The sequence below is a fragment of the Chelon labrosus genome, assembly GCF_963514085.1.
Source record: "Chelon labrosus genome assembly, chromosome: 8".
Taxonomy (NCBI): Eukaryota; Metazoa; Chordata; class Actinopteri; order Mugiliformes; family Mugilidae; genus Chelon; species Chelon labrosus.
In genome coordinates this window covers 16,596,416-16,620,462 of record NC_140358.1, presented here as the reverse complement: position 1 = coordinate 16,620,462, position 24,047 = coordinate 16,596,416, and the positions used below count along the sequence as shown (strand labels likewise).

At 43.6% G+C, this 24,047-nt stretch overlaps 3 protein-coding genes across 9 annotated transcripts; 1 reads left to right on the top strand and 2 right to left on the bottom strand.

The window, feature by feature from the left end:
* Nucleotides 1-287: 287 nt before the first annotated feature.
* On the bottom strand, nucleotides 288-7,659 carry rab9b (RAB9B, member RAS oncogene family). Of its 2 annotated transcripts, none has more exons than XM_084549549.1 (2): nucleotides 7,534-7,659; nucleotides 288-2,181 (listed from the first exon to the last, which is right to left on the bottom strand). In XM_084549549.1, exon 2 carries the CDS (start codon nucleotides 2,104-2,106, stop codon nucleotides 1,498-1,500), a length of 609 nt encoding a protein of 202 aa, XP_084405675.1. In that variant the 5' UTR covers nucleotides 2,107-2,181; nucleotides 7,534-7,659; the 3' UTR covers nucleotides 288-1,497. The 2 variants fall into 2 exon arrangements, with proteins under 2 accessions (XP_084405675.1, XP_084405674.1); XM_084549548.1 differs by lacking the exon at nucleotides 7,534-7,659 and adding an exon at nucleotides 3,076-3,352.
* Nucleotides 4,961-8,374, top strand: pofut4 (protein O-fucosyltransferase 4). Of its 3 annotated transcripts, XM_084549541.1 has the most exons (5): nucleotides 4,961-6,199; nucleotides 6,374-6,712; nucleotides 6,843-7,223; nucleotides 7,494-8,116; nucleotides 8,219-8,374. In XM_084549541.1, the coding sequence occupies exons 1-5, from the start codon at nucleotides 6,197-6,199 to the stop codon at nucleotides 8,367-8,369; spliced, it is 1,497 nt and encodes a 498-aa protein (XP_084405667.1). In that variant the 5' UTR covers nucleotides 4,961-6,196; the 3' UTR covers nucleotides 8,370-8,374. The 3 variants fall into 3 exon arrangements, with proteins under 3 accessions (XP_084405667.1, XP_084405666.1, XP_084405665.1); XM_084549540.1 differs by having other exon boundaries at nucleotides 4,961-6,712; nucleotides 6,849-7,223; XM_084549539.1 differs by having other exon boundaries at nucleotides 4,961-6,712.
* Nucleotides 8,375-8,417: 43 nt separating this feature from the next.
* On the bottom strand, nucleotides 8,418-23,965 carry znf185 (zinc finger protein 185 with LIM domain). Of its 4 annotated transcripts, XM_084549524.1 has the most exons (34): nucleotides 23,825-23,965; nucleotides 23,495-23,643; nucleotides 22,534-22,578; nucleotides 22,195-22,312; nucleotides 22,001-22,102; nucleotides 21,880-21,906; nucleotides 21,701-21,757; nucleotides 21,566-21,613; nucleotides 21,403-21,474; nucleotides 21,244-21,324; nucleotides 20,159-20,221; nucleotides 19,933-20,055; nucleotides 19,294-19,842; nucleotides 18,693-18,758; nucleotides 18,454-18,525; nucleotides 18,148-18,222; nucleotides 17,928-18,002; nucleotides 17,655-17,735; nucleotides 17,303-17,362; nucleotides 16,845-16,904; nucleotides 15,612-15,662; nucleotides 15,460-15,504; nucleotides 15,187-15,231; nucleotides 14,738-14,794; nucleotides 14,487-14,552; nucleotides 14,301-14,369; nucleotides 13,908-14,021; nucleotides 13,614-13,655; nucleotides 13,280-13,315; nucleotides 12,503-12,574; nucleotides 12,324-12,398; nucleotides 12,142-12,207; nucleotides 10,235-10,340; nucleotides 8,418-9,657 (listed from the first exon to the last, which is right to left on the bottom strand). In XM_084549524.1, exons 3-34 carry the CDS (start codon nucleotides 22,541-22,543, stop codon nucleotides 9,559-9,561), a joined length of 2,682 nt encoding a protein of 893 aa, XP_084405650.1. In that variant the 5' UTR covers nucleotides 22,544-22,578; nucleotides 23,495-23,643; nucleotides 23,825-23,965; the 3' UTR covers nucleotides 8,418-9,558. The 4 variants fall into 4 exon arrangements, with proteins under 4 accessions (XP_084405650.1, XP_084405649.1, XP_084405651.1 ...); XM_084549523.1 differs by lacking the exons at nucleotides 23,495-23,643; nucleotides 23,825-23,965 and having other exon boundaries at nucleotides 22,534-23,463; XM_084549525.1 differs by lacking the exons at nucleotides 21,244-21,324; nucleotides 23,495-23,643; nucleotides 23,825-23,965 and having other exon boundaries at nucleotides 22,534-23,462.
* Nucleotides 23,966-24,047: the final 82 nt, after the last annotated feature.

Below are 24,047 nucleotides of genomic sequence, written 5' to 3'. Positions count from 1 at the left end.
TTAAATAAAAATGTATTAATACAGTAGCTAACTATCTGGTAAGTTAGGTGCTAAATGAAAGCTATTTTTCATTTCATTGACCATTTAAGAGGCTAGCTAATTATGGTGGTAGCTACCTCAAATTTGATGCTGTTTCTTCTGACTCCTGCAAGACGGTTTTCTGTAATCAGTTGTCATCCCATAATTCCCATAAATTCCCATAAATTCCCAATAATTCCCATAATTCCCATAATTCCCATGGAAAGTTTCTAATTTGGAATATTTCCAAAATTCCCCAGTTTAACTTCCCATGGAAAGTTTCTGGAAATTTACCGGAAATTGTCCACCCCTTTGCAACCCTAGACACACGTTTACAAAGATACCGTTAATACTTACAACTTCCTCTACTCTCCAGGACAGTAATCTGTCCCCGATCCAACACTGAAGCTCAACGTAGATGAAGACGTCAATGTTAAAAAAAAGTCTGCAAAAGGTAACACTCTGAAGGACGGTAAAGCGCTTAATAGGGAAATAAACACTTCAGAAACAGTAGCAAAAGCAGTGCTACTTCTGTAATTGAGCAAAAACAATTACCTTATCTTGCCTGGTAAACGTGTACATAAATTACAGGAACCAAAACTGACAATGGCAGATTCCCTGACACCTTCCAGCTACAATGTAGTGCTGTAGTAAAATGTCCAGTTTCAAGGAATGAGAATGCCACGATACTTCGTACCCAGTGCTCACAGTCAGAGCTGCAAAGGTAAAACTCAGAATTCAATTCCCTTTGAAGACAAACAAAGTCTCTTTCCTTTAGAAAGCAGCAATTATTAAAAGTCCCCCCATGCCTTGAATCATGTCATCTTATTGAAGTTGGGAGGTCTAAAGCTCAGTATTTGCCTGGACTGGAAAATACATTAACACTCCAGCAACTACAAACATGTCTGATAAAAAAAAAACAGAACGTAACATTGAATTAATTCCTTCTAAAATCCTTAAAAATAAGCTTGTGGACAGAAAGTTGACCAGTTACAAAAGTATCTGTGTGTTACCGTGCGAATGGTACAGTGTGCTCTGAGAAGAGAAGACTGCTTTTAATCTCTCTTTCATCGTTAATTTGAATCATCTTGATTGGGTAAAAGTTTTAATTACACTATTTAAATAAGTCAACCCCTGAACAGGCAAAGACAAAGCTGAAGCTGGATAAAAAACATTTTGTGTGCAACAGTACTGAAAGCAGACAGAGCACAGAAGATGAGTACACCTGGTTCCAGTATGCCTGTACCTTGTTTAGAGCAATAATTCAGCAATATAGACATCAGCTGACACTGCGACACCACCCTCCTCCTCCTCCTCAGAGCAGCTGTGTCTGATCCATATTATCTTTAGGGGATACTGCACTCAGTACCGTGTACCTCCAGTATCTGTACCATAAACAATATCTGACTGGCTCTTAAAACTACTACGGGCGAGTTTCGGCCAGAGAGATTAAGCCATGCTGGATTCACACCTACCCAATCAGCAGCAGGACGAACGAGAGGTTTTGCGGTTGCCATGGAGATCGATAGTACTACTCAGCAGTGTATGGTCAATCTGGTCCTCAGCGGCCAGAACCTCCCTGACAGTAGCCTCAAAAGCAGCCGTGACATTAGTGTCATCTTTAGCGCTGGTCTCAAAGTAAGGACAGCACCCGTTCTCCTCACACCAGGCCCGAGCTTCATCCTCCCCCACCTCCCTCTGCTCCATGTCTACCTTATTGCCTAGCACCACGAAAGGGAATCGCTCGGGGTCCTTAACGTCGGAGTAGTACATGAACTCCTTTTTCCAGCAGCCGAGGTTCTGGAAGCTCTGCAGGTCGTTCACGGCAAACGTGAGCAGACAGCAGTCAGCGCCTCGGTAGAAGGGCGTGCGTAGCGACTTGAAGCGCTCTTGGCCCGCCGTGTCCCAGATCTGAAGCGTGACCAGGCGCCCATCCACCTCCAAGTCCCGGTTTAGGAACTCCACGCCGATGGTGTGAAAGGACTGGGAGTCGAAGCGGTCCGTGACGTAGCGGTTCATCAGGGAGGACTTTCCCACTCCGCCGTCTCCCAGCAGAATCACCTTCAGCAGCACGTTCTTCCCGCTCATCGTGATTCCTCCCACCCAGCTAGGCCTCCTCGCAAGGGTTACAGGCCTCCGCACCAGGTGGCAGACCAGGGTCGACTTCACCCAGAAAGAGGAAGCACAAAAAATAGATACCAGAATTTAAACATGAAATGCAAATCACCACTGAGCAGGTGGTAATGAAGAATACTAACCTCCCAGTAAACATTCACACTGATGATTCAGATAATGAGAGGAATGGTTGCACCTGTGTTCAACCTGAAATCTTTATGAGAAATGAAAGCCATAAGAGAGACTTGCAATGGTTTACTAGTTTCAGGGACTGAATGACAGGGGTGAAGGACCGGGGTGTCTGTTAAAGGTCTCTGGCTTAAAAAGAGACTGGCAGACTGATTACAACGTTGTTGTTTACTATGTTACACAGTCGTACAGACACTATGAACTAAGCCTTACAGTAAATACGTGAGGGCAAAGACATAAACACGAAGCCAAAAGATGAAAATAATATTTCTGTATGGCATAAATATGTATGAGCCCGGCGCCACAACAACATAAAACAAGCCGACTCCGGAAAAAGACCATAACATTTGCGCAAACGTGTACCAGCTTGTTGTCAACAGTGACTGACGGATTAAAAACTCTGTCTGAACCCGTTCAACGACGGTCTCTGTGAAACTGTCCCGAAAGTGCTTCAGAGCAGAAGTTAAAAGGGAACCGAAACGGGTAACAGCTTTCTAAAATGCGTTCGTGCTACTGACAATGATAACGGTGTAGCGGCTTTAAACCTCCTAGCCAACTAGCATGCTAGCCGGCTAGCCTGGTGGCTTGTTGACATTCTATCCTGCTCGCGCTAACCGTTAGCCTCGGTGCACAGTATGCGCGGCTCAGAACTACATTAAAAACCGCAATTAATGTAATTAACAAGAGTAGTAGCACTGGCGGCGTGTATGTTTAACACAATGCATCTGATATCGATAAGTATTTTTCACTCACCCAGTTCCCGATAGTTATTAATACGTGGTCTGACCCGCTCCCCTACATCTGACTGTGATTGAGTGTCGTGACGTGCACGCCCCGCCGAGGAGCTGCACGTGCACAAACACAGGTCCTAAAGCCCGCCATGTTATTTATTTTCATAAATAGTGACGTGACTTCTATTCTGCGTTGGTTTTTAGGACTTAAGACTGTTTTTTTCTGCATACTATCAGTTCAGTTACGGAAGCGTATTGCTGCCACACACACACAAAAAAAAAGGCTTACTATTACGTAATCACGTGAAAGTTTCTTCTTATAACAATATATTTTTCACGTTTTAACAAGATAAGTATCACGTTATTACATGAAATTATCACGTTACTTCATGATAATGATATTTTCACGTTATAACGTGATATGTTATTTCAAGAGATGATATTTTCACGTTATTACAGGAAATTATCACGTTATTTCATGATAATGTTCACGTTATAACGTGAAAATATCATTATCATGAAATAACGTGATCATTTCATGTAATAACGTGATACTTATCTTGTTAAAACGTGAAAAATATATTGTTATAACAAGAAACGTTCACGTAATTACATAATATTGAGCCTTTTTTTTTCTAAAGTGTGGCAGCAATATGCTTCCGTACAATTATATGTTTGATAGTTGATTCTTTGAAAAATCTATTGTACATGAATTTCATTATATCTTTTCTTTGGTCTCGTTTGCTTTAATGACTGCAGCACTCGAACTGCAGGGATTCCACAGTATACACACACCGATCAGCCACAACATTAAAACCACTGGCGCAAGGTGTACATAACATTGACAAGCTTGTGACAATGCAATGTTCTGCTGGGAAACCTTTGGACCTGGCATTTGTGTGGATGTTTCTTAGACATGTACCACCCACCTAGAGACCAGAGCGGGCACCCTCACCCTACACAGCAATGAAAACTCCTTGACGGCAGCAGCCATCCCGCGCAGGATGCAACCTGACACTCAAAGAACATGAAGAACAGCACAAGGTGTTGATCTGGCCTCCAAATGCTCTAGATCCCAAACTAATCAAATATCTGTGGGATGATCCACAGAGGCCCCTCCCCTCAACCCATAGGACCCAAAGGCTGCCACTAACAACATTCTGTTGCCAGACACCACAGGACACCCTCAGAAGGCCCATCTGTGTAATATCTATACAAGATGTATGTAAGTCCTTAGTTCTTAGTTCTCAAGTGTTCACCATAAATGTTCAGTTCAGGTCAGGTGACTGTGACAATGAGAGTCTGCAGTCCTTAGTCTGCTAGTAGATGCAAACAAGAGAGTGTACTATGTCTCTGAATAATGGAGTGCTGCTTCTCCTTGTTCAGGGTGGAGTCAACTCAGTGCAGGTGTCCAGCTCCAGAATAGCAAAACAGACCGTCCTCGCCATGTTTCACTGTGGGTTTAATGCAGCGTGATATCACTCTTTCTCTTGTTTGTCTTTGCATAGACCCTTCTGTCACTGCCACAAATTCTAACTTGGATTTGTCAGAATATTTTTACCATGATCCATCGTGAAATGCTGCATTGTCTTATTTGGCCTTGTTTCCCCTGGTTTTGAAACGCTACTCAGGCCCTTCTTTTAATGATACCATAGGTGATTGTATTCTATAGCAAAGTCTGTATCCGTGATCAAGTTGTTATTCTGCCTCTCAGTGAACAAAGCTTGATGTATTAATCTTCTGATGTTGTGCTCATTACTGGCCGGCATGACGTGCTTTGAAATACAACTGATTCGGTTTCCTGAAATTTGAGCTGACCTCTCAGAAATCTTCAGTCTAGCCATGATTCAAAGTTGAGAAAGACTGTCTTTGCTTAGAATAACAATTTGACTTCTGGTATCTTCGCTTGGTTCTGCTTGTCAGCCACCTAGTCCACAATGTTTTGCTGGACACAAAGGAGTTAGAAAACATTTGCTTAAACTTAACTGCTGCCTTTGAAATGGTAGAAACTGTACATACTTTTTTGTTCATTTTATGTCATAACTTTCCAGGTCATCAAAATTTCTGATCATTGCCAGGTTTACATTGAAGTAAGACAGATTTGACATATGCTCTTGAGCTTTGGAGTTTACTTGAGTACGCTTTGAGTGTGCAAGTGCTTCCCTTGCACATTTTTCTATTCTCTGCTAATGTGACTTCATTCCACTAAAACTCAGTGAGAACTGTCGTGTTTTTTACTACAGTAAATTCATGTACAAAAGTGTAGCTAAAGGTTAAGATTCTGTTTGGAAAAGATGTACTGAGCTTACAATACAGAGCAAATTAAACTTTAATGCATTTGGGATTAACTGTCTAATGATGTTATGTATTTTGTTTGTTTGTTTTTTAAAGCATGTAACATTCACAGAATAACAGGCTAATATTCAATTCTGTTTTATTTATATAGTGTCAGCAACAATACAAATGGTCTCAAGACGCTTTACAGAACCCAGCCTGAAACCCCCTTTATGAATGATGCATGCATCATCTTTGTACTAATTAAATTGCATGTTTTAAACTTAGATTTGAATGTGTACTCCAAGAAATGTCTCCCTTCAGTGGATTAATTCATACAGAGCTTATGTCGTTGAAACCAACACATACATAATTATATTATCGTATTTTTACTCAATTAAAACCAAGCTGGATATGAAAGTAATAAATTAGTTAATACAGCCTAGGGGATGTTTTTTAATTTGTCTCCTTGTTTATCATAATTGTATTACTTCAAGGGTTTTGTTTAATTTACACACTTGACATACAATAGTTTACGATCTAGAAAAAAAGTGTGTGATATTTGGTGGCAAAATAAATTCAAACATTAAGCTAGCTCGCCACTTTTGTTCAGTGTTGTTGTAAGTTCCTACTCGCCAGCGGTAGGTGGCGCTGTGCTCAGATCAGTTTCTGACAGAAGAAGAAGAAGGAGGAGGAGGAGGAAAGGCAGAAGCGTAGAAGAAGAATTCAGCTGCTTCGTATCCGTTGACTGATGTTAAGCAGCACCCCGTTACCACCGCTCACAAAGCCAGCTTTTAAGGAGAATAGTTATATTTATATTATTTTAAGAGCTAAGGAGAAGGCTCCTTCATGTATTTGATGCTGTGACGATGGTAGGAAACGATGTCAATGTTTGGATATTGGTGTTTGCTCTTTAAAATACTGACACGAGTGATTGGGATTGTTTGCTTAGCGGAGTTTAGCCTGAAGTAGCTGCATTCAGGATTTACAAACTGCTGTAAAGAGACACAGAAAGTTATTGATGCATGTTGTTTTCAACCCTGCAGATGGCCGGTCGGAGCAGGCTGCTGCCCTGCCTGTGTCTGGGGCTGTTTGCTGTCCTCTGCTGGGTCTGGGTGTCCTTTGCCTCCTTGGCTGATGACCAGTTTCATCTGGAGTCCTTGGATGCGGTGGACCGAGGAGCCTTTCAGCCTCAGAGTGCTCTGTCAGACATGGAGTTTGCTTCTGTGGCTTCGTACAGAGGACCTGGTAACAGTGACCGCCGCAGCAACAAGGAGCTGCCCATTCTCCTCTGGTGGAGCGGGGGATTGTTCCCACACTTTCCTGGGGACACTGACCGCATCGACTGTGCCACGTCCTCCTGCCTGGTCACAAGCAATCGCAAGGTACCAAGATACTTAACCTCCTTCAGGAACTCGTGGCTTAGACAGAAGGACGATGCATGCACACATTAATAACAATTATAATCCTAATTTGTTCTGCCACAGTACTAATCTGTGACTGTGATCTTGAAAGGTGCAGCTGTACAAACGGACAGCATCCATCATCTTTTACGGGACAGACTTCCGGGCGTATGAGGCGCCGCTCCCTCGTCTCCGCCACCAGACCTGGGCGCTGTTCCACGAGGAGTCCCCCATGAACAACTACATCCTCTCGCACGGACCGGGGATCAGGCTGTTCAACTACACCGCCACGTTTCGCCGGGAGTCGGACTATCCCCTGACCCTGCAGTGGCTGCCCTCTCTGGAGTATCTGCTGGAGCCTGTGGCCGTGTCCCTGGAGGAGAAGAACCGCCTGAGGATGGAGGGCCTGGCTCCCGTTCTCTACATGCAGTCTCACTGCGATGTACCATCGGATAGAGACCGATATGTCCGGGAGCTCATGAAGTACATTGAGGTACAGATCGTTTTAGATTTGGCTGTATAGTAACAATAATACACTAGGGTGAAATGAGAAATCTACAACCACATGTTAAGAAACTAGATGTGGGTCCTCATGATTTCAACTCACACATTACACAACAGGTCAAAATCATTAATCTTTATGCCTGCAAACTGCATTCACACCATTTTTTCTGTTAATACTGCCCTTAAAGTGTTATTTGTGGATTTGTGAATTATTGTCATTGTCTCATAATTTCCTAAAACCTGTCCTGTGTCTCCGTAGGTGGACTCTTACGGGAAATGCTTGAACAACAAGCCTCTACCTGAGCATCTGGAGGACACAGCCACAGCCACTGGCGAGGAACCCAGGTTCATGAATTTCGTCGCCCGCTACAAGTTCCACCTGGCGCTGGAGAATGGCCGGTGTCCAGACTACATGACAGAGAAGCTGTGGCGCCCGCTCCATCAGGGCTGCGTGCCCGTCTACCGGGGCTCCTCTGTGGCGGCCGACTGGATGCCCAACGACCACACGGCGATCCTCGTAGATGACTTCCCCTCGCCGAAAGCTCTTGCCGACTTTCTCAAGCGCCTGGACGAGAACGACGATGAGTACGCTAGATATTTAGAGTTCAAGAACCGCAGGCGAATTGCTAACACTCGTTTGCTGGAGGCACTGGAGACCCGCGAGTGGGGGGTTAATGACATGAGCAAACCGAACTACTTAAATGGGTTTGAATGTTACGTGTGCGACCAGGAGAACGCACGGTTAGCAGCAGAGAGAGCATACAGAAAGGCCCCTAAGCAGAACCACCCTCCTCAGCCTAAAATGGCCAGTAACTCCCACATGGGATGCCCACTACCCAGTCCTGGATATGGAAACGTCCAAGACTTACCTACAGACGACGGGTGAGTGTGATCATGTCCCGAGGGGCGAGAAATGATTCTGTTTTCACAGTCTAATTAAAATACCCTGTCATGAGCCTAATCTGTTGGTGTATCTGTCCACAGATGGTTGCAAATATGGCCTCAGGATTACTGGCAGAGCCTGGACCAAGCAGAGGCGCTGGAGTCTCTGATAAGACATAACGAGTCAGACCCTTCGCTGCTGTGGAAGCACATCCAAAACATGGCCGTGAGCAGAGCCAGAGGAAAACACTGACACGGGCCCCGAAACGAACCGAGCGTGGAGATCGTCCAGGATTACAGGGGCGTCCCATATTATGCAGCTTCTCTGTTTAAATGATGGAGTGAAGTTGACATTACTCATATTTTTGCACCTGAGCCAAACCTCCTGTACCCCTGCAAGTAGTTTAGTTGTACTAGAACAGATTTTTATAGTCTGCTCAGCTGACATAATACTTTTGTCTTTAGTTCAGTAGTAGGAAAATAATGTTTTAGAGTGTTACACGCTAATATTTCCAACCCGTTTTATTACCATGACTGATGTGCCATTATTGCCTTTACTCCACTTTGCATTGTAAGCATTAAGTGCAGTTGTTCCAGAGAGGCACATTCCCACGAGAAGCAGCTTTTCATTGAACTGGGGCAGAGCCAAGCACTCGTCCTCTGTACCGAGGGAGCTCTGCCTAACTGTGTGTGAAGACCATCAAGACAGTAGCCACTGAGCAGCATTAGCTTCTTCACAGTAACTCAGCAGGTAGCTGACGGCTATTAGCTAAAGCCACATTTATGTATGCAGCTATGCAAGGGAAAGTAGGAGAGAGGCAAATGTAAAGCGTCCCAGTGGGAAATTACAGCTGTATTTGCAAAGTAGTTCTCAGGAACAGCTTTGAGTTTTTCAGGTGGATACTTAAAGAATATGTCCGTGACTGTTTTCCGTTACATATGATAACCTTTACGTGCAATAATTTTCAATCACGCTTTCTTTTCTCACTGCTTGAGACGAGCACACTACTTTTTGTACGACATGTTTACACCATATGAATCATTTTATTTTGTTAACAAAGCATCAAACGTACATGTGAACACAGTTATTTGTATCGAGAGCAAGACGAGCAAACATTTTGTAACAAAGTCATTTTGCTAAATTATAATATTGTACCCCACTTGCCAGTATTAGTCTGTTCATTTACGGACGCAGCGCAACGCGTTCGACAGACATATCCTTCATAGTAAACCGAGGCGGATACAGCTTTCACCAACACGGAAAGGAAAGTAACATTTTCGAGACATTGACCCGATGTAAGCGTTAAGTATTCACTATCGCAGTCTCTTTGATCACCTTAAACTATATTCAAACACGGTCCAAACTTTGTGAAAGACCAGTTCTCACTTTATATGCAAATGAACATGCAGGAGGATAAGAGGCTGCCGGAGAGCTTTCATAATCAGTCGACTGTGGCGTAGCAGCTCTCGCAGTGGACTATCCCACCATGTAGGAACATGCTGTGGAGGAGATCTCCCATAGGCTTACTACACACACCACACTGAAAAATAGGGAGGGGGGGAAAAAAAAATGTAATTATGAGAAAGTACAGTGAAGAGAAGTGCTCCTACTCTTGGAAGTATAGAGAACACTTTTGGCTTTAAAAAAACACAATTAACTGCTTAAATCTCTGTTATTTTGAGACATTTAATGACTGCCCTGCAAGGATTTGGATAAGAAGATCAACGCCATTCTCATATTAGTCACATATGAAGTCACAACCGGTTAGTTTAGCAGAACGTCTGCCTCTTTCCAAAGGCGACGATAAAGTGCCAGCAACCCCAAAGCTCTCAACAATTAACACGTTACTGGGCAACCACAACGAACTCCAGAAAGTCACTGCTGTTGACTGAGACACAGTCACCACACAAACAAACTAAGATGTAGCATGATTTATGTAAAGGCTATAATACTGATGAGAAAGCTCTAATGTGAAAGTGATATCTATCTGGTAACAGCTGAATAGACATTCAATTCTATACTAACTATAATATTTAATGTGAAGAAAGGTGTATTTTTTGCAGATCAGGTCAAAATAATAGAAGAGAGAATTGCATGAGAATGGACGAATAAATTACCTTGAAGCAGGCAGGGTGGCAGTTGATATTTAGGTGCTCAATGGTAATCTTGGCGTCGTTGCCCACCTGCTCGCCGCAGTACGTACAGGTGGATGAGAGCGGGGCTCTGGAGAGACACAGCAATTAAGCCAAGTTAGAGTGACCGCCTTTTCGAGCAAAGCTCTTGTGCAACCGCGTCTTTTTTTTTTTCTGGCTAAATAACCTGTGATCTTTTCAGTCCTGTGTGAGGAAATTTAATAAGTGTAAATAATCCTTTCGTGTCCCCCCGCTTAGCCTACTAATGAGCAGGCTTGGTGGAATTTCTGCCCTGCTGCTTAAACATATCTAGTTTTGTCAGAACTGCAAATAACAAGGCAGGGGGGGAAAAGGGCTCTGGCTTACAGCTGGTTTAAAACCGGTTTAGGGGATTGTGTTGTTGCCAAGAGTAAGTGGAGGGGCCGCTGTCAAATAATCTGACCCACTGCAGAAACAAGGGTAGCTAAAAAAAAAAGCAGCATTTGATTTGATGCTTGAAATCAAATGGAACTGTAAAATTTAAACTAATTATTGTTAATGAAACTGTAGTTCCTTGAATGGCCACATGAGGCTGGCTCAAAAAGAGACATACAGTATACACCGATCAGGCATAACATTATGACCACCCTCCTAATATTGTGTAGGTCTCCCTTGTGCCTCCAAACAAGTTGTGACTCATCAGAGAATGGACATGGGCCTTCTGAGGGTGTCCTGTGGTGTCTGACAACAGAATGTTGTTAGCGGGCGGCCTTTGAGTCCTATGGGTTGAGCGGAGGGGCCTCTGTGGATCATCCCACAGATACTTGGATCTAGTGAATTTGGAGGCCAGGTCAACACCCATTTTTATGTGTGTGTGTCAGTGTCAGGCTACATCCTGCTGGGGACGGCTGCTGCCATCAAGGAGTGTCATTGCCATGGGGTGGGGGTGCCTGCTCTGGTCTAGGTGGGTGGTACATGTCTACGTAGCATCCACATTAAAAATGCCAGGTCCAAACGTCTCCCAGCAGAACATTGAATTGTCACGAGACGGTCAATGTTATTTACTTCTCCTGTCAGTGGTCATAATGTTGTGACTGATCAGTGTACACCCCCACGTTAAGATGCCTAACTTTACAACAGAATTAAACATGTTTACAGCCTGGTACAACAATGGTTTCAGTCACTATATATAATTTCCCCTATAGCGGGGTTCATTTTTATGTAGTCTAACTCGTTCAGTTAAATCAGGCCAAGGCTTAAATTTATACTTTTTTTTTTTAATTAGCTTGGAGTTAGATTGAGTCAGACTCTGCCAAGATGGCAACTGCCAGAGCCAACCACATTGAGCCTCAAAATCGCTTTTCACAAATCCTATGCACGCAGTAATGTACTGGTTCATTTAGCTTTATATACAGTCAGAGTTTAAAATATGAAACAACATCAAAGGTGAAGTTGAAGGCATTACAGAGTCTGAACGTAGCTAAAGCGGGAGTTGCAATGCAAATAATGAAAGATACTGAAATGACCATTAAAACCGTAGCGCTGAAAGTGAGAACGCTGAATCAAGTATCAGCTGCAGCGAAAGTGCTGAAAGTACTTGAAATGTCGCTCAAGGTGGAAGCGTCTGTCGAGAAGAAAGTCCTCAAAAATACTCGGGTGTATTAAATGACAGATATTACCTGACGTGTTTGAACCGAGACCTGAAAGCAGCTACGCTGATTTATGTAGGATGAGTGGAAGTCAGAGTTGGAAAGGGTTTGAAGTGTCATCAAAAGGAGAAAGAGAATAATGCTGCTGATGTAATTTATAAAAGCAGCCGAATTACCCTTTAAAGAACAAACCATGACAGCAGTTAAAGTGTTGAGACAGGAACGGGGCTGGGGTTGATACCTGTTTAGAGATCGTGTCATTACCTGGAGTAAGTGGTGGGGCTGCTGTAGGAGTAATTGGCGGAGCTTGAAGACAAATAATCCAACCCGCTGTGAAAACAAGAGCAATACGTACATCACCATGAGAGCAGCGTCAGGAAGGTTTATTCAGCTGCCTTTTATATCAATGTTGTTATTTGACTGTGTGAATAATTTATCAGCCCTACCCGTCGATTGTGTCTCTGGGGTTGTGCAAGGACAGCTCCGTTGCGTTGACATACTCCTTCACATACACGAACCCCCTTAAGCAGAGGCAGGCGAAGCAAAGAGTGAGTTAACGTGCAAGGTTAAAATGGACAGTACCTGTCTCTTCAGTTTAAAACGCCTAGCTTGTACCGTTCCTCACTTTTTGGTTTCCGGTTCTGGTGTTTGGACGCGCTGCTCTTCTTCTCTCACCGTCCTGGAATAGGGTTCATGTCTGGAGATGGAGCGCAGCAGCGTTAGTCTTTACGCTCACCAGATAGACTCCGCATCCGTCAAATGTAACTCAGGAGATAATCACTTTCTGCCATTGCTTGTTAATGAAATGCTGTTTAACGGGCTGTGATTTGACAAAGGGACATCTCTAATACACATCGTTAATCTGACATCTGGAGACTGATAATTAGAGGGGGAAGGAAATGAGGTTCAAATTGAAAGACAATGGGCGAGCAGATTTTGTCATTTAAACCTCAGGAGCGGAGCTGACACAGGAATCCGTCTAACCGAGCATCATAAAGGAGTTGAGGGTAACTTTAGATCCAGAGCTGAGCATTAAGCTGATACAGCTGCTTTCCCACAGGGTTTGGCCTAAATCTCTCACTGCCGAACTAAGGCGCCTGTATTTTGAGACGGTGGGAGAAAGTTTAAAACAAACCCACACGACCTACATGTTTGATTTTAAACACATGTCTTTAAATTAATAATTTATCCCACTCATTAAATAACAGCTAAATTTAATGTCTACGCCGTGTGCAGCATCCTCGCTTAAACTGTCGGGCGTCACAAAAGACAAAAAGCTCCAGGAAAGAGGAGCATCCTCGCAAAAATAAGAAAATCAACAGACCAAAAAGCAGAAAATAACACTCCGGAGAAAGTATTGTTGCATTTACGCCGTCTGACGTTAACAAGATCATAAACTTACCGATCCATGGCAGGCTCTGGCTCGTTGTACGTCTCCCTGGAAAGTAAAGAAAACTGTATTAGACTTTTACCCCCAGCCACAGCAGTCAATAAGCTGGATGCAGGCCAGCCAAGAAGAATCCGCAGCTTTTATAAGTGCATGAAGCTGATCTTTCTGACTCAGCGCTCCGCCGAGGTCGGGGTTTATTGACCAGGTGTGGTCTGTTTTCTATTGTACTGCAGCGTCGCCTCATCTGGAGCACTCCTCCCAAGCGCTGTCCCTTTAAACACCACCTACTCTTACAGAAAGTCTTTCTAATCTCCCCAGTTTTTGAGCATAAGGTGCTAGGATATACCTGATAGTAGTGGTGGTTGTGACCGTCTGTACATCCTCCGGGCTACAACACAGAGGACAAAACTGCATTAAAATAAGCCCAGCAGTGCAGGTAAAGACGTGACAGTATTAAACCAAAGAAAAAAAAATAAAAACAAGTTGAGAAATTATTCTCAGACTGAGCCGCGAGGAAGTTTCAACTTGTATTTAGTTGGCTTTCAATTAAATGGTTGACAGGAGCTGAATTATAAGGCGCTACAATCACAGAGTAAAATAAGTGCTTTAATGTGCACTTAATGAGCTCCGGAGAATCCACCTTTCTTCCTCTTCTTCCTCGTCTTCCTCCTCTTCCTCCTCTCCTGTAGTACTGGTGACAGTATAGACGGTGGGTGAGGTCCATCTGTCCCATGGAGAGTCATTCTCACTGGACCTTGAGCACAAACAAAGACATGACACAGTAGTATAAGAGGATTATAAATTATAAAAAAGAAAGGAGGGGAGGGGATCTCTTTTCCACAGTCGTGATGGAAAGTTGGAACAAATAAATATCTGACCTATTTTCATGAGCACCAGTGCACAATGTCTTCCCGCTCAGTGAGCAGATACCGCAAGAGCCTCGTTACTTCACCACACACGAAGGGGAAAGGAGGTTAAGGGAATAAAAGGAGCCAACACGCGCCCGCGGCTTTTTAATAAAGAGATGACTTACTTTCTCTCAAACTTGATCAGCGTGTGTGGATCTTCATCGTGGCCTTCCGCCTCCGGCTCCGCGTCTTGGCTGAGAAGGGGGGGACATATACATTGAAAGGCTTTTAGCGCGTAATGGACATGGACGGGGCGGGATGAATGAAACATAGCGGGGGCGTACTTCGAGTAAATCAAAGTGTGCCATCACCTCTCTTCCGCGTTAGCCTCCTGAGGTGTGCCGGCTTCCCACGTGCGTGCCCATGACCTTTGAGTGCTTGAGTGCCAAAAAGAGCAGACATGAGGGAGGAGAGGATGAAGACAGATCAGGCAGGCATAGCAGGCGACAGTAACGTGTGTCGGTCTGAGAATCGATTTCTGCAGGTCCGCAACTTTTCTCTTCTGTTTCATATGTCACTCGCGGATTTATTTGAGAATTATGCGCTGGACTCAGTGTAATACCTTGTGGTGTCGGTGTTTGGAGGGTTGACATCGTCCGCAAAGGATACCAATGAGTTACTGCAAAACAGAAAAGGAGGAGAAAAACATTAGATAGCATGACTCACGTTTTATTGTGTAACTGACATTCATTTAATGCGAGGCTGAAACTAATTATTATTTTTGAATTATGAGAATTGATAAATATGCAGATCATTGTTCTCCATTAATTGGTTTATGTGTAAAATGTCACTAAATTGTGGAAAATGTCCACTTCAGACGCCTTGCTTTGTCCAACTACATGTACAACATCTGAAGATAATTAGCATACGAGAGGAGCAGCACCTTTAAATGCTACAACGAGAAAATGTTTGACCATTTCCTTTGCTTTCCCTGTCAGTTTTCCATTTATCGACTAATGGGTTAATTAATCCACTGCTAAAAAATTAATGAATATTTTGCCACTAACTTACTCTTCTGGAGTTAAAATGCTGTTCTCTGTGGACGTGTGTGATGGACTGAAGAAATAAGAAAATTGCATGTCAGTAAAATGTTCAGGAGACACACAGATTGCAGATTATTAGTGCTTCTTGTGTGATAACAGCTGATTTTAACAATTACCGCATTAACTTTCAAAGTGAATCAGCTGCAGTAATGAGGACATTATGTGGTAACACGACAGCGTCTATGCTACAAACAGATATTACATTGCAGCAAACGGTGGATTTGCATTATCATTCTGGTACCTGTTGATGGAAGTGTCGGAGAAGGGCTGCAGCAGGTCAGAGGAGCTGCAGTAGAGAAAAGAGGCTCATAATCAGCAGCTGCTGCATTATGCATGCTGAGATGCTATCTAGCTGGCTGGAAAACAGTCATAGCTCCAAACCAATATGATTACCTGTTAGGGGATGTGGTCTCTATCGGATATGGATCAAACGGATCAGCCGAGCTGAAAAACAATTTCACACTGATTTCACTCTCAATTGTCAGCGTGGCCCATCTTGTGTCAGAGGAATTCTGATCACATTGACTCATAATGGAAAGATTTAATGCAGTTTGAATGGTAAACAGAAACACGAAGAGACCCGGGGCCAAACTCAATCAAAATCAGAATCTGGATGTCTTTGACAAATAGAAGGATTTTTTTTTTTTTTTACTGCTGAATAGCAAAATCAATGTAATTCAGTTTCTTTTCACCAAGAATGAACCTTGAGCAGCAGTTACACTAAACCCATAATTAATATGAAGTCAGATATTTTTCTGTCCTATACACAGTTTCATCGAATGCATTAGACTCAATTATGTGGGACTTTAAAGGGGAACTACTGTTTTTTACAACCTGGACCTTATTTCTGGCATAAAATACGGTCATTTACTCACCCATATAACTTTCTGTGTAATTCATATTCCTTCGGGAGATAATTAGATCAGTGCATATCCATGTAGTGGAAGTGACTGGGGCACCGAAACGCAGCCTCTAAATAACGCATTATCTGCCACGAAACTCGTTCGGGTCGGAAAAATATTCAGCTATGTTGCAAAAAAACTAGCATTACGACAACAAAATACGAAATGAACGGGTTTCACGGCAGATAATGCGTTATTTAGAGACTGTGTTTCGGTGCCCCGATCACTCCCACTACATGGATATACGCAGATCTAAATATCTCCTGAAGGAATATGAATTACACAAAAGTTGTATGGGTGAGTAAATGACCGTATTTTATGCCAGAAATAAGGTCCAGGTTGTAAAAAAACAGTAGTTCCCCGTTAAAGTCCCCATCAAATCCAATTTGATGCTTAAATATTTTTATACGACACATTTTGCACTATACACTTTTAAGCCAATATCAGACTCAGCATTTTAGAAAATGTCTTTTTTAGGTGTTTGTAATGATACTGTAGAGATGGAAAACTATTTAAAAATGTTGATGACTCATCCTGAACTTGTGGGCGTATACTAAATCTGCATTCACCAGCAGCACCAGCAGTGCCTGTCTCAGCTCTTGGTTCACATGTAGTTTATGGTGACTGAGAATCTAAGATATTTTTTCAGTCACTGTCATTTGGATAAGCTATAATTTAAACACATTCACATCCACTTATATATATAATTATACAGTTAAACTACCTTGATTCAGAGACTACTGTTGTCACATGTGAGCTCCAGGGATCTGCATTGTCCTCTTCGCTGCACGGCGGCAAGATAGAATAGCAAGGAGGGCAGTGCGGATGAGTGGCATGATGGGAAGAGAAAAGAGGGCAGGCAAAGGTTAGTGTGGTTGTTCTCATACACTATTTACAATGCGGGTCCATCAGGAAAGCCCGAAATCCACTGAACTATTTAACAAGCGTGAACATCGTCTGGATAGGGTACAGACGTTTCCTTTCTTGTGAGCGTGAGTGCTGTCACACTTTTTGTCAGTAATGATCACAGGTTCGGTCGTCACGGTGACCGTCTCTGTGGGACTGGCGCGAAAGCAGACTTAATCGTCGCAAGGTATATCGGCATAGGATGCATTTCTCAAGAAGGGACAGGCCGGCGCGGATAGATAATTGTTTGAGAGTGAGTCTGTCATCTCCCTCTACCTTTGTGTTTCTTTGGCTGTCTCATCCGTCTGCTCCTCCTCTTCTGGCGGTGTGCTGAGGCTGGCGGAGACAAAACAAAGGCATAATACTAATCAGTACAGAACATGCTCTTCTTTTTGCAGTCGCGCTGCAGATAAAACGTGGCTTTGCGTTTCAAAGTGCTATTCAGGAATCTGACACCTGTATCCGTCTTACATGGAACAAGGGTTAAAATAAAGTGTTGGAAGTAGAGGATTTATGAATCAGACGATTGGAAATCTTACAACTAAGGGGTATGTGTACCCTTCATCTGTATCAATACACTTTTTTAACAGTACACAAAAAGGCCATCGAATGTCTGTCTCTTTCTCACCTGTGTGCTTTCGTGTTGATTAAAATGATATCATTGGCCAGGAAATCCAGCGGTCCACTGGTCTTTACTGGGGATGGCTCACTAAAGACATCAAACATAAAAGTCAAACACAGAGCAGAGTTTGTGTGCAGAGGCTCTCTGGAAACTATGCACCCAGCTCTTTCAAGGTAAGTTAAGGTGATATGTTGCTAGTTGACAAGGGAACTATTGATTTTCCACTGAAGAATGAATAATTCGTCACACAGCCCTGTATTTTTTGGGCTCTCCCCCTACCTCTCCAGTTCGCTAAGCAGATCCTGACTCCAGCGTCCTGGGCTGGGGGGAACAGGCTCTGCTGACTCCTCTGGACTGTGGAGGCAGAAAAAGTAGAGGAAGGAAGAGAAGTTGATGATTAAGAGATGGAGACTATGAGAAGACCAACAGTGCCACCTTGTGGGTAATATGTGTGAAGCCTTTTAATTTCATAGTCGGTACGAATGTGTTTATAACAAACCCATCAGTGAAGCCCAGGAGATCATCTGTTATTGGTACACAGTTGCTGATTGCTGGCGCTGGCTCCTCTTCAGCACTACAGGGAGAAAAATGTATGTTACTGCAACAGGTTTGGCAGGAGAGCTCATTTAATCAAGTGTTATTTGGGACGCCGTCTTCTATAAGGTTTTTAAATCACATGAAACTGAGCTGTGCAGTATTATTATTATTTTTTAATCACTTTGAAGTGAACACAATGGCAGTTAGCCCTTATCTGGTTCTTGCCAAGCCTGGTATGACACGAATGAGGAAATTGTCAGGTTTGTACCTGTTCCCTGTGGTGTGACTGTCCGCTGAGCCTCCTTCTTCCTTTGCCAGCACTGGCTCATCGTCCTTAGAGCTGAAGGGAAAGTAAACTCTCATTATCAGATGGCACACTGTTTGGGGCCATGTTACTGCCAAGGTAATTCAGTTCTCTGTTTTTATATATATATATATATATATATATATATATATATATGTAGGTTTCTGCCGCTTTCATCTTTTTTTTTGTTTTTGTGGAAATACCTGGATGAACTTGTGTCGAATGCAATAAGAGTGTCGGACAAGGCAGCGAGCGTGTCAACACCGGAGCTGTGAGAATAGATGAAAAACAAACACATGGCATTCAAAGGTTGCTTTCATTCGCATATGTGAAAAGAATGAGAGCAAACATACCATAGACATACTCAAAGCCACCTGAAAGCGCTCTCTGAGCTTTGCTTCAAAAGAAGACTGATGTTTGAGGCTCATTATCATGGTGTTAGATATAACTGCATGTGATGATGTTTCAGCCCTTATAGTGTATAGTGTCTGTTTTCTTGATATGAAAATTATACTTAATACTCTCTCTATGAGGGTTTTGTTATTCTAGATCATGTCACCGGACCATATGAACCGATGCTTCAACGTATAAGAAGCAATTTACATACGGTTGTTGTCATTTATAATGCTGAGGTGATATTGAGTTCATATTTTTTATGTAAAGGAATTTAAATAAACAGAATATTTAGCTTAGTGTAGCTTAGACAGACACATTTAGGTATGATTAATATTATGCTTGAAACGTTTCCTATTACTGATATCGTGCGAAAACATGTGGCAGCATGTTGGTTTGTGGAAATCTTACCTTGGTTTAGCTTGCGACTCTGGCTCTGGCTCTGGCTCTACTGCTGCCTTTGGTTCAGGTTCTGATTCTGGTTCTGGTTCTGGTTCCGGTTCTGGCTCTACTTCAGGTTCAAGTTTAGTTTCGACTTTGTTTGCTGTCACGACAGACACTGGGGCAGGTGAATCTGTAACAGTTGCAGTCGGGGCAGGTGACACCGGGGCAGGTGATTTCGTGACAGTTGCAGTCGGGGCAGGAGACACTGGGGATGCTGGAGTAGGTGATATTTTAGTTTGTGACGGTGGAGAAAGTTCAACCAGAGGCGCATCAGCCTGCCCAGATATGTCAGACTCCTCCTGTTCTGATTTTGCAGGGGCGGCTTGAACACAATCAGCGATTAGTTCAGGGAGGGGCGTGTCCACCTTGGTGCACCCAGGTTTCACGCCTTCAAATGGGTCTTTTTCTGTAACAGTCACGGGAGCGGGGTCTTCTTTCACAGGCTCCGGGGCGGCCTCCTCAACCTTCGGAGCCACCGCCTCTTTAACAGCAGATGTCTTAACATCGGCGTCGACTCTGTAAACCACACGGATAATGAGTGAATGGAAGTGAAGGGACAAGAAACGGTCGTTGTCCTGGAATCAGAGACGTGGCAGGGGGCTTTACATTTTCCGCGGAATGGGCTCGGGCGCGGAGGCAACAGATGTGGCAGGAACAGCGGGGGAGGGAGGCACAGCGCTGGCAGGTGCTGGAGTCACATCACTCTCATCGTCATCAGTAATCTCCACCCTGCACATTTATGGCCGAGCACACGTATGAATGCATAAGTTTGGTGAGGGGGCACAGCTTTACTTTTGACTGAACGGTCAGAGATCTTAGAAGAAGAATTTACCTCTTGGCTACGAATGACAGAGTGCTGGTGTCCAGTGATGTGTCAGGTTCTTTTTCTTTGGCCCTAAGGGTGTAGAAGATTCTAAATACCTCCAAAAATGCTCAATATTAAAGGGGAACAACTGTTTTTACAACATGGACCTTATTTCTGGCATAAAATACGATCGTTTACTCACTCATATAACTTTGGTGTCTTTTGGAGTCATTTGGACAATATTTAGATCCACGTATATCCATATAGTGGAAGTGACTGGGGCACCGAAACGCTGCCTCTAAATAACGCATTATCTGCTGCGAAACTCGTTCATTTCACCAATATTTTCTTATGATACGCTAGTGCTATTCCCTGTTGAGTTCGGAATTACCTGTTATCATCATCCGGGGTCTGTAGATTGAACTACTAACCTCTGACCTGGATGATGTCATCTCTGAGCGCCGTGCACAGCGCACGCAGCTTGTTGACCTATTATTTGCTACTGCTAGTTTTTTGCAACATGGCTGCATATTTTTCCGATTCTGAGGTTGTGGAACGACGACTTTGTTTATGATGGACGTCCTTACCGTTTTGAGCCAGAGTATACGGATGAGGAGCTCGTTGATAGGAGGATGCGGAGGCAGAGAGAGGAACAGCTGGCCAAAGAACAACAAACCGCTGCACGTCAGCGAATAGATAACAGGTAACTCCGGACTCAATGGGCAATGGCACTAGCGTATCATAACAAAATATTGGTGAAATAAACGAGTTTCGCGGCAGATAATGCGTTATTTATAGGCTGCGTTTCGGTGCCCCAGTCACTCCCACTATATGGATATACGCAGATATAAATATCTTCCGAATGACTCCAAATGACACCAAAGTTATTTGGGTGAGTAAACGATTGTATTTTATGCCAGACATAAGGTCCAGGTTGTAAAAAACAGTAGTTCCCCTTTAATAATAACTTTTGAATGAAAGGCAGAATTTCTAACCACGAAGGGTATTCTACTAAAAAGAGCATGCAGCTTTCAATCTTTGTTATTTAAGGATTAGAGAGACAGGTTGGATCTTACGATAAGCATTCGGAGTGTGACACAAGACACACATACTCATATTTCTTAGCGGCAGAAAACACGTAAGACCGTTGCTTGACTGCAGATCTCTTCAGAACATTGCTGGCTGCCTCCGTCCTACAAAATGAATCATTATGATGTTAATGCGATCTCTTTCCCCGAGCGCGTGACTTCAGACCGTGCTGAGAGTCTTACCGTTTGTCCTGCTCCTCAGGGCTCAGCTGGCCATCCTGCCTCTCTGGAGTGGGTCTCACAGTATGAGGGGCTCTGGGGCACAGAAGCACAAACACACACCTCAAGAAAAGACACTCGCACACCGCCACCGCCGGCAGATCGAATCTGATTTGTGCGCACTCACATTCTCTTGTAGCTCTCTGAAGGCTTTTTGGTGAACTGCGTTGTTTTGCTGCAATAAAATCAGGCCACATTGAGGTCACAGTTATCAGAGGACATCTCTGCTAGGTCTGCTTGTTCAAGTAAAAGACGCTCTCACCTAAAGCCATTGGATGTTGTGGATGATGCAGGCTTGTCAAGTGGCATGAAAACGCCTCTGGAAGACAAACAAAAATTTCTTTATGTAATATGGTTAATTTACAATGTGCTCCATCCGTATGTTTGATTTTCAATTCTGGTCTCTAATTATGTGGATTATTTCCTAAGAGCTTCTCTTACCTGATCAGGTATCCTGACTTTGGTGCCCTAAGTTCAAAACAGAGACTTGTTATCAGCACACATGTGTCACAAAGCGCTTGCTAGATAAGCTTGTGACACTATAACCTACATAAAATGTTACCTTTCAGTGTCCGTCTTGGGCGGAGTGGTTTGTGTTGGTGAAGACACCGGACTGGTCTCAATGGGGGCTCCATTCAAACGACTGGCTCTTACTTCTGCCATCCTGCACAGAAGCACAGCAACATCTTTGGGGTTTATTTTCTGACCAAGTGACTGGAGAATACGAAGAGAACCCTACTTAAACAATAAGTTTACCATGGTTTCTCCTCCTGGGTTTCAGTCTCAGGTTCCTTGCTGCGCTGCAACCAGCTGGCATCTCCCTTCAGCTTGGTCCGGACTTTGGTGGTGCGAAACACAGTTGCTCTGTCTCCCTCTGAGAAACACAAACACGAGGCTACATCTGAGATATGAAACACACACTGAGCCGCAGCTTAATGACATCTTAATCATTGTTGGCACGTGTCATGCAAGATAAACAAGCCTCCTTTGACCTGACACACATTATCGGCTACTCGTGTTGAATTCACACTCTTATCTTCATTTGGCTAAAAACTCATCACCTCACATTCAGATCAGAACCGTCGGCCCGCTCACCTTTTGACATGCTTGATCTCTCTTCTTTGTTCCCTAACGGGCCACCTGAAAAAAACATATTGGAGAAAGACATCTTGTCAGAATACGTTGTTCAATTTTAACAGCGAACTCACTTTGCCTCAGTCTCTGAATGGTTCTTCAATGGTTCTTCCCACGCTGTGTCCCCTCCCATTAAGTCAAGCATTCCTCAGTCTCATCCCTTAAATATGCAGATTATCCTGTCCTACCACTTTCCAAAAAAATACTGCTATTGCCTTGATATGTCTGAACACACACACACACACACACACACAGACATATCAGACCCCTTGTGTGTGTGTGTTTGTGTGTGTGTGTGTATCGGATACAATACACAATTGCGCAAACTGATTTACGCGATTAAGCAAATATTGCTTCATTTCCAAATTAGTTGACCCCTCGGTTATTTAAATGAGTTTCTCAACGGCAACCTCACTTCCTCTGGGAACATAAGAAAAGGAAACACTAATGAAACACTGACGAGTGTTCTCTTATCTGAAAGTAGACACGGACAATGGCCTATGCAAAATTGCGGCGCGCTGCCAAATTCAGAATGCAAATATAGGCTCTCTAAAACTCTCGGGGCTGTGAATTAGCTCCTTCTAGAGCGCAATTACTCTGGAGGATATTGTCCTGAGCGTTGGTGGCAGAACAAACACGCCGAGGGCTCAGAAACATATTTATCCTGGGTTTAGTACATCAGTCTACACAGGATAAATGATTAATGGGGAGCGATAGCATTTAAAGCAAGCACTGTGTGCCACAGTCAACTGTACTGACAAGGAATCATGACAGGGAAACACCCAGAAAAAATGAGAGGGCAAACACTGGTAATCACAAGCTAGCGCTCTCATCAAACGCTGTATATATAACATGACGGATCACTCTATAAGCGGCTAAATTATTGTAAAAAACTGAAAAACATGAAGGCCAGAGTGCTTACCTGCTATCACTTATTATCCAGCAGAGCAATGTCCACGCAGTCAATCTGTGACAGTGTGTCCTTCTGGCTGTTGTGAACAGAGGGAAAGTCTTTTTCTGTCTGACAGGTGTTTCAGCCCTTGTGCTAGCGAACAGGTACGGGCGTGAGCTCTGACAAGCCCAGCCAGTCAAGGAAGGCAGATAATGGGGTGGAGCAGTGTGTGCATGTGTGTGTGTGTGTGTGTGTGTGTGTAAGAGAGAGAGAGAGAGAGAGAGTCTGTGTGAGGTTGCTAAGAACTCATTTTTGTTTACTACATCTGTGCTTTGTTCCCGGGAATCGGCAAGCACATACCTGCCGCACAGGTGACTGACTGTCAGCTCTTTAGAGCGAGCAAGGCCAAGGGAAGACGGCGGCGACAACGGATGACGACGAGGTGCACAGCATGGCACACATGAATGAAGCGACTCGCAGCAACATCCCCCGTGGGAACGCTCATCTCATGCTCACCGGGTAGGAAAAACCCAGGAAGCACGGTCATCGTTAAGAAGTACATCAAGAACACCACACAGATCTG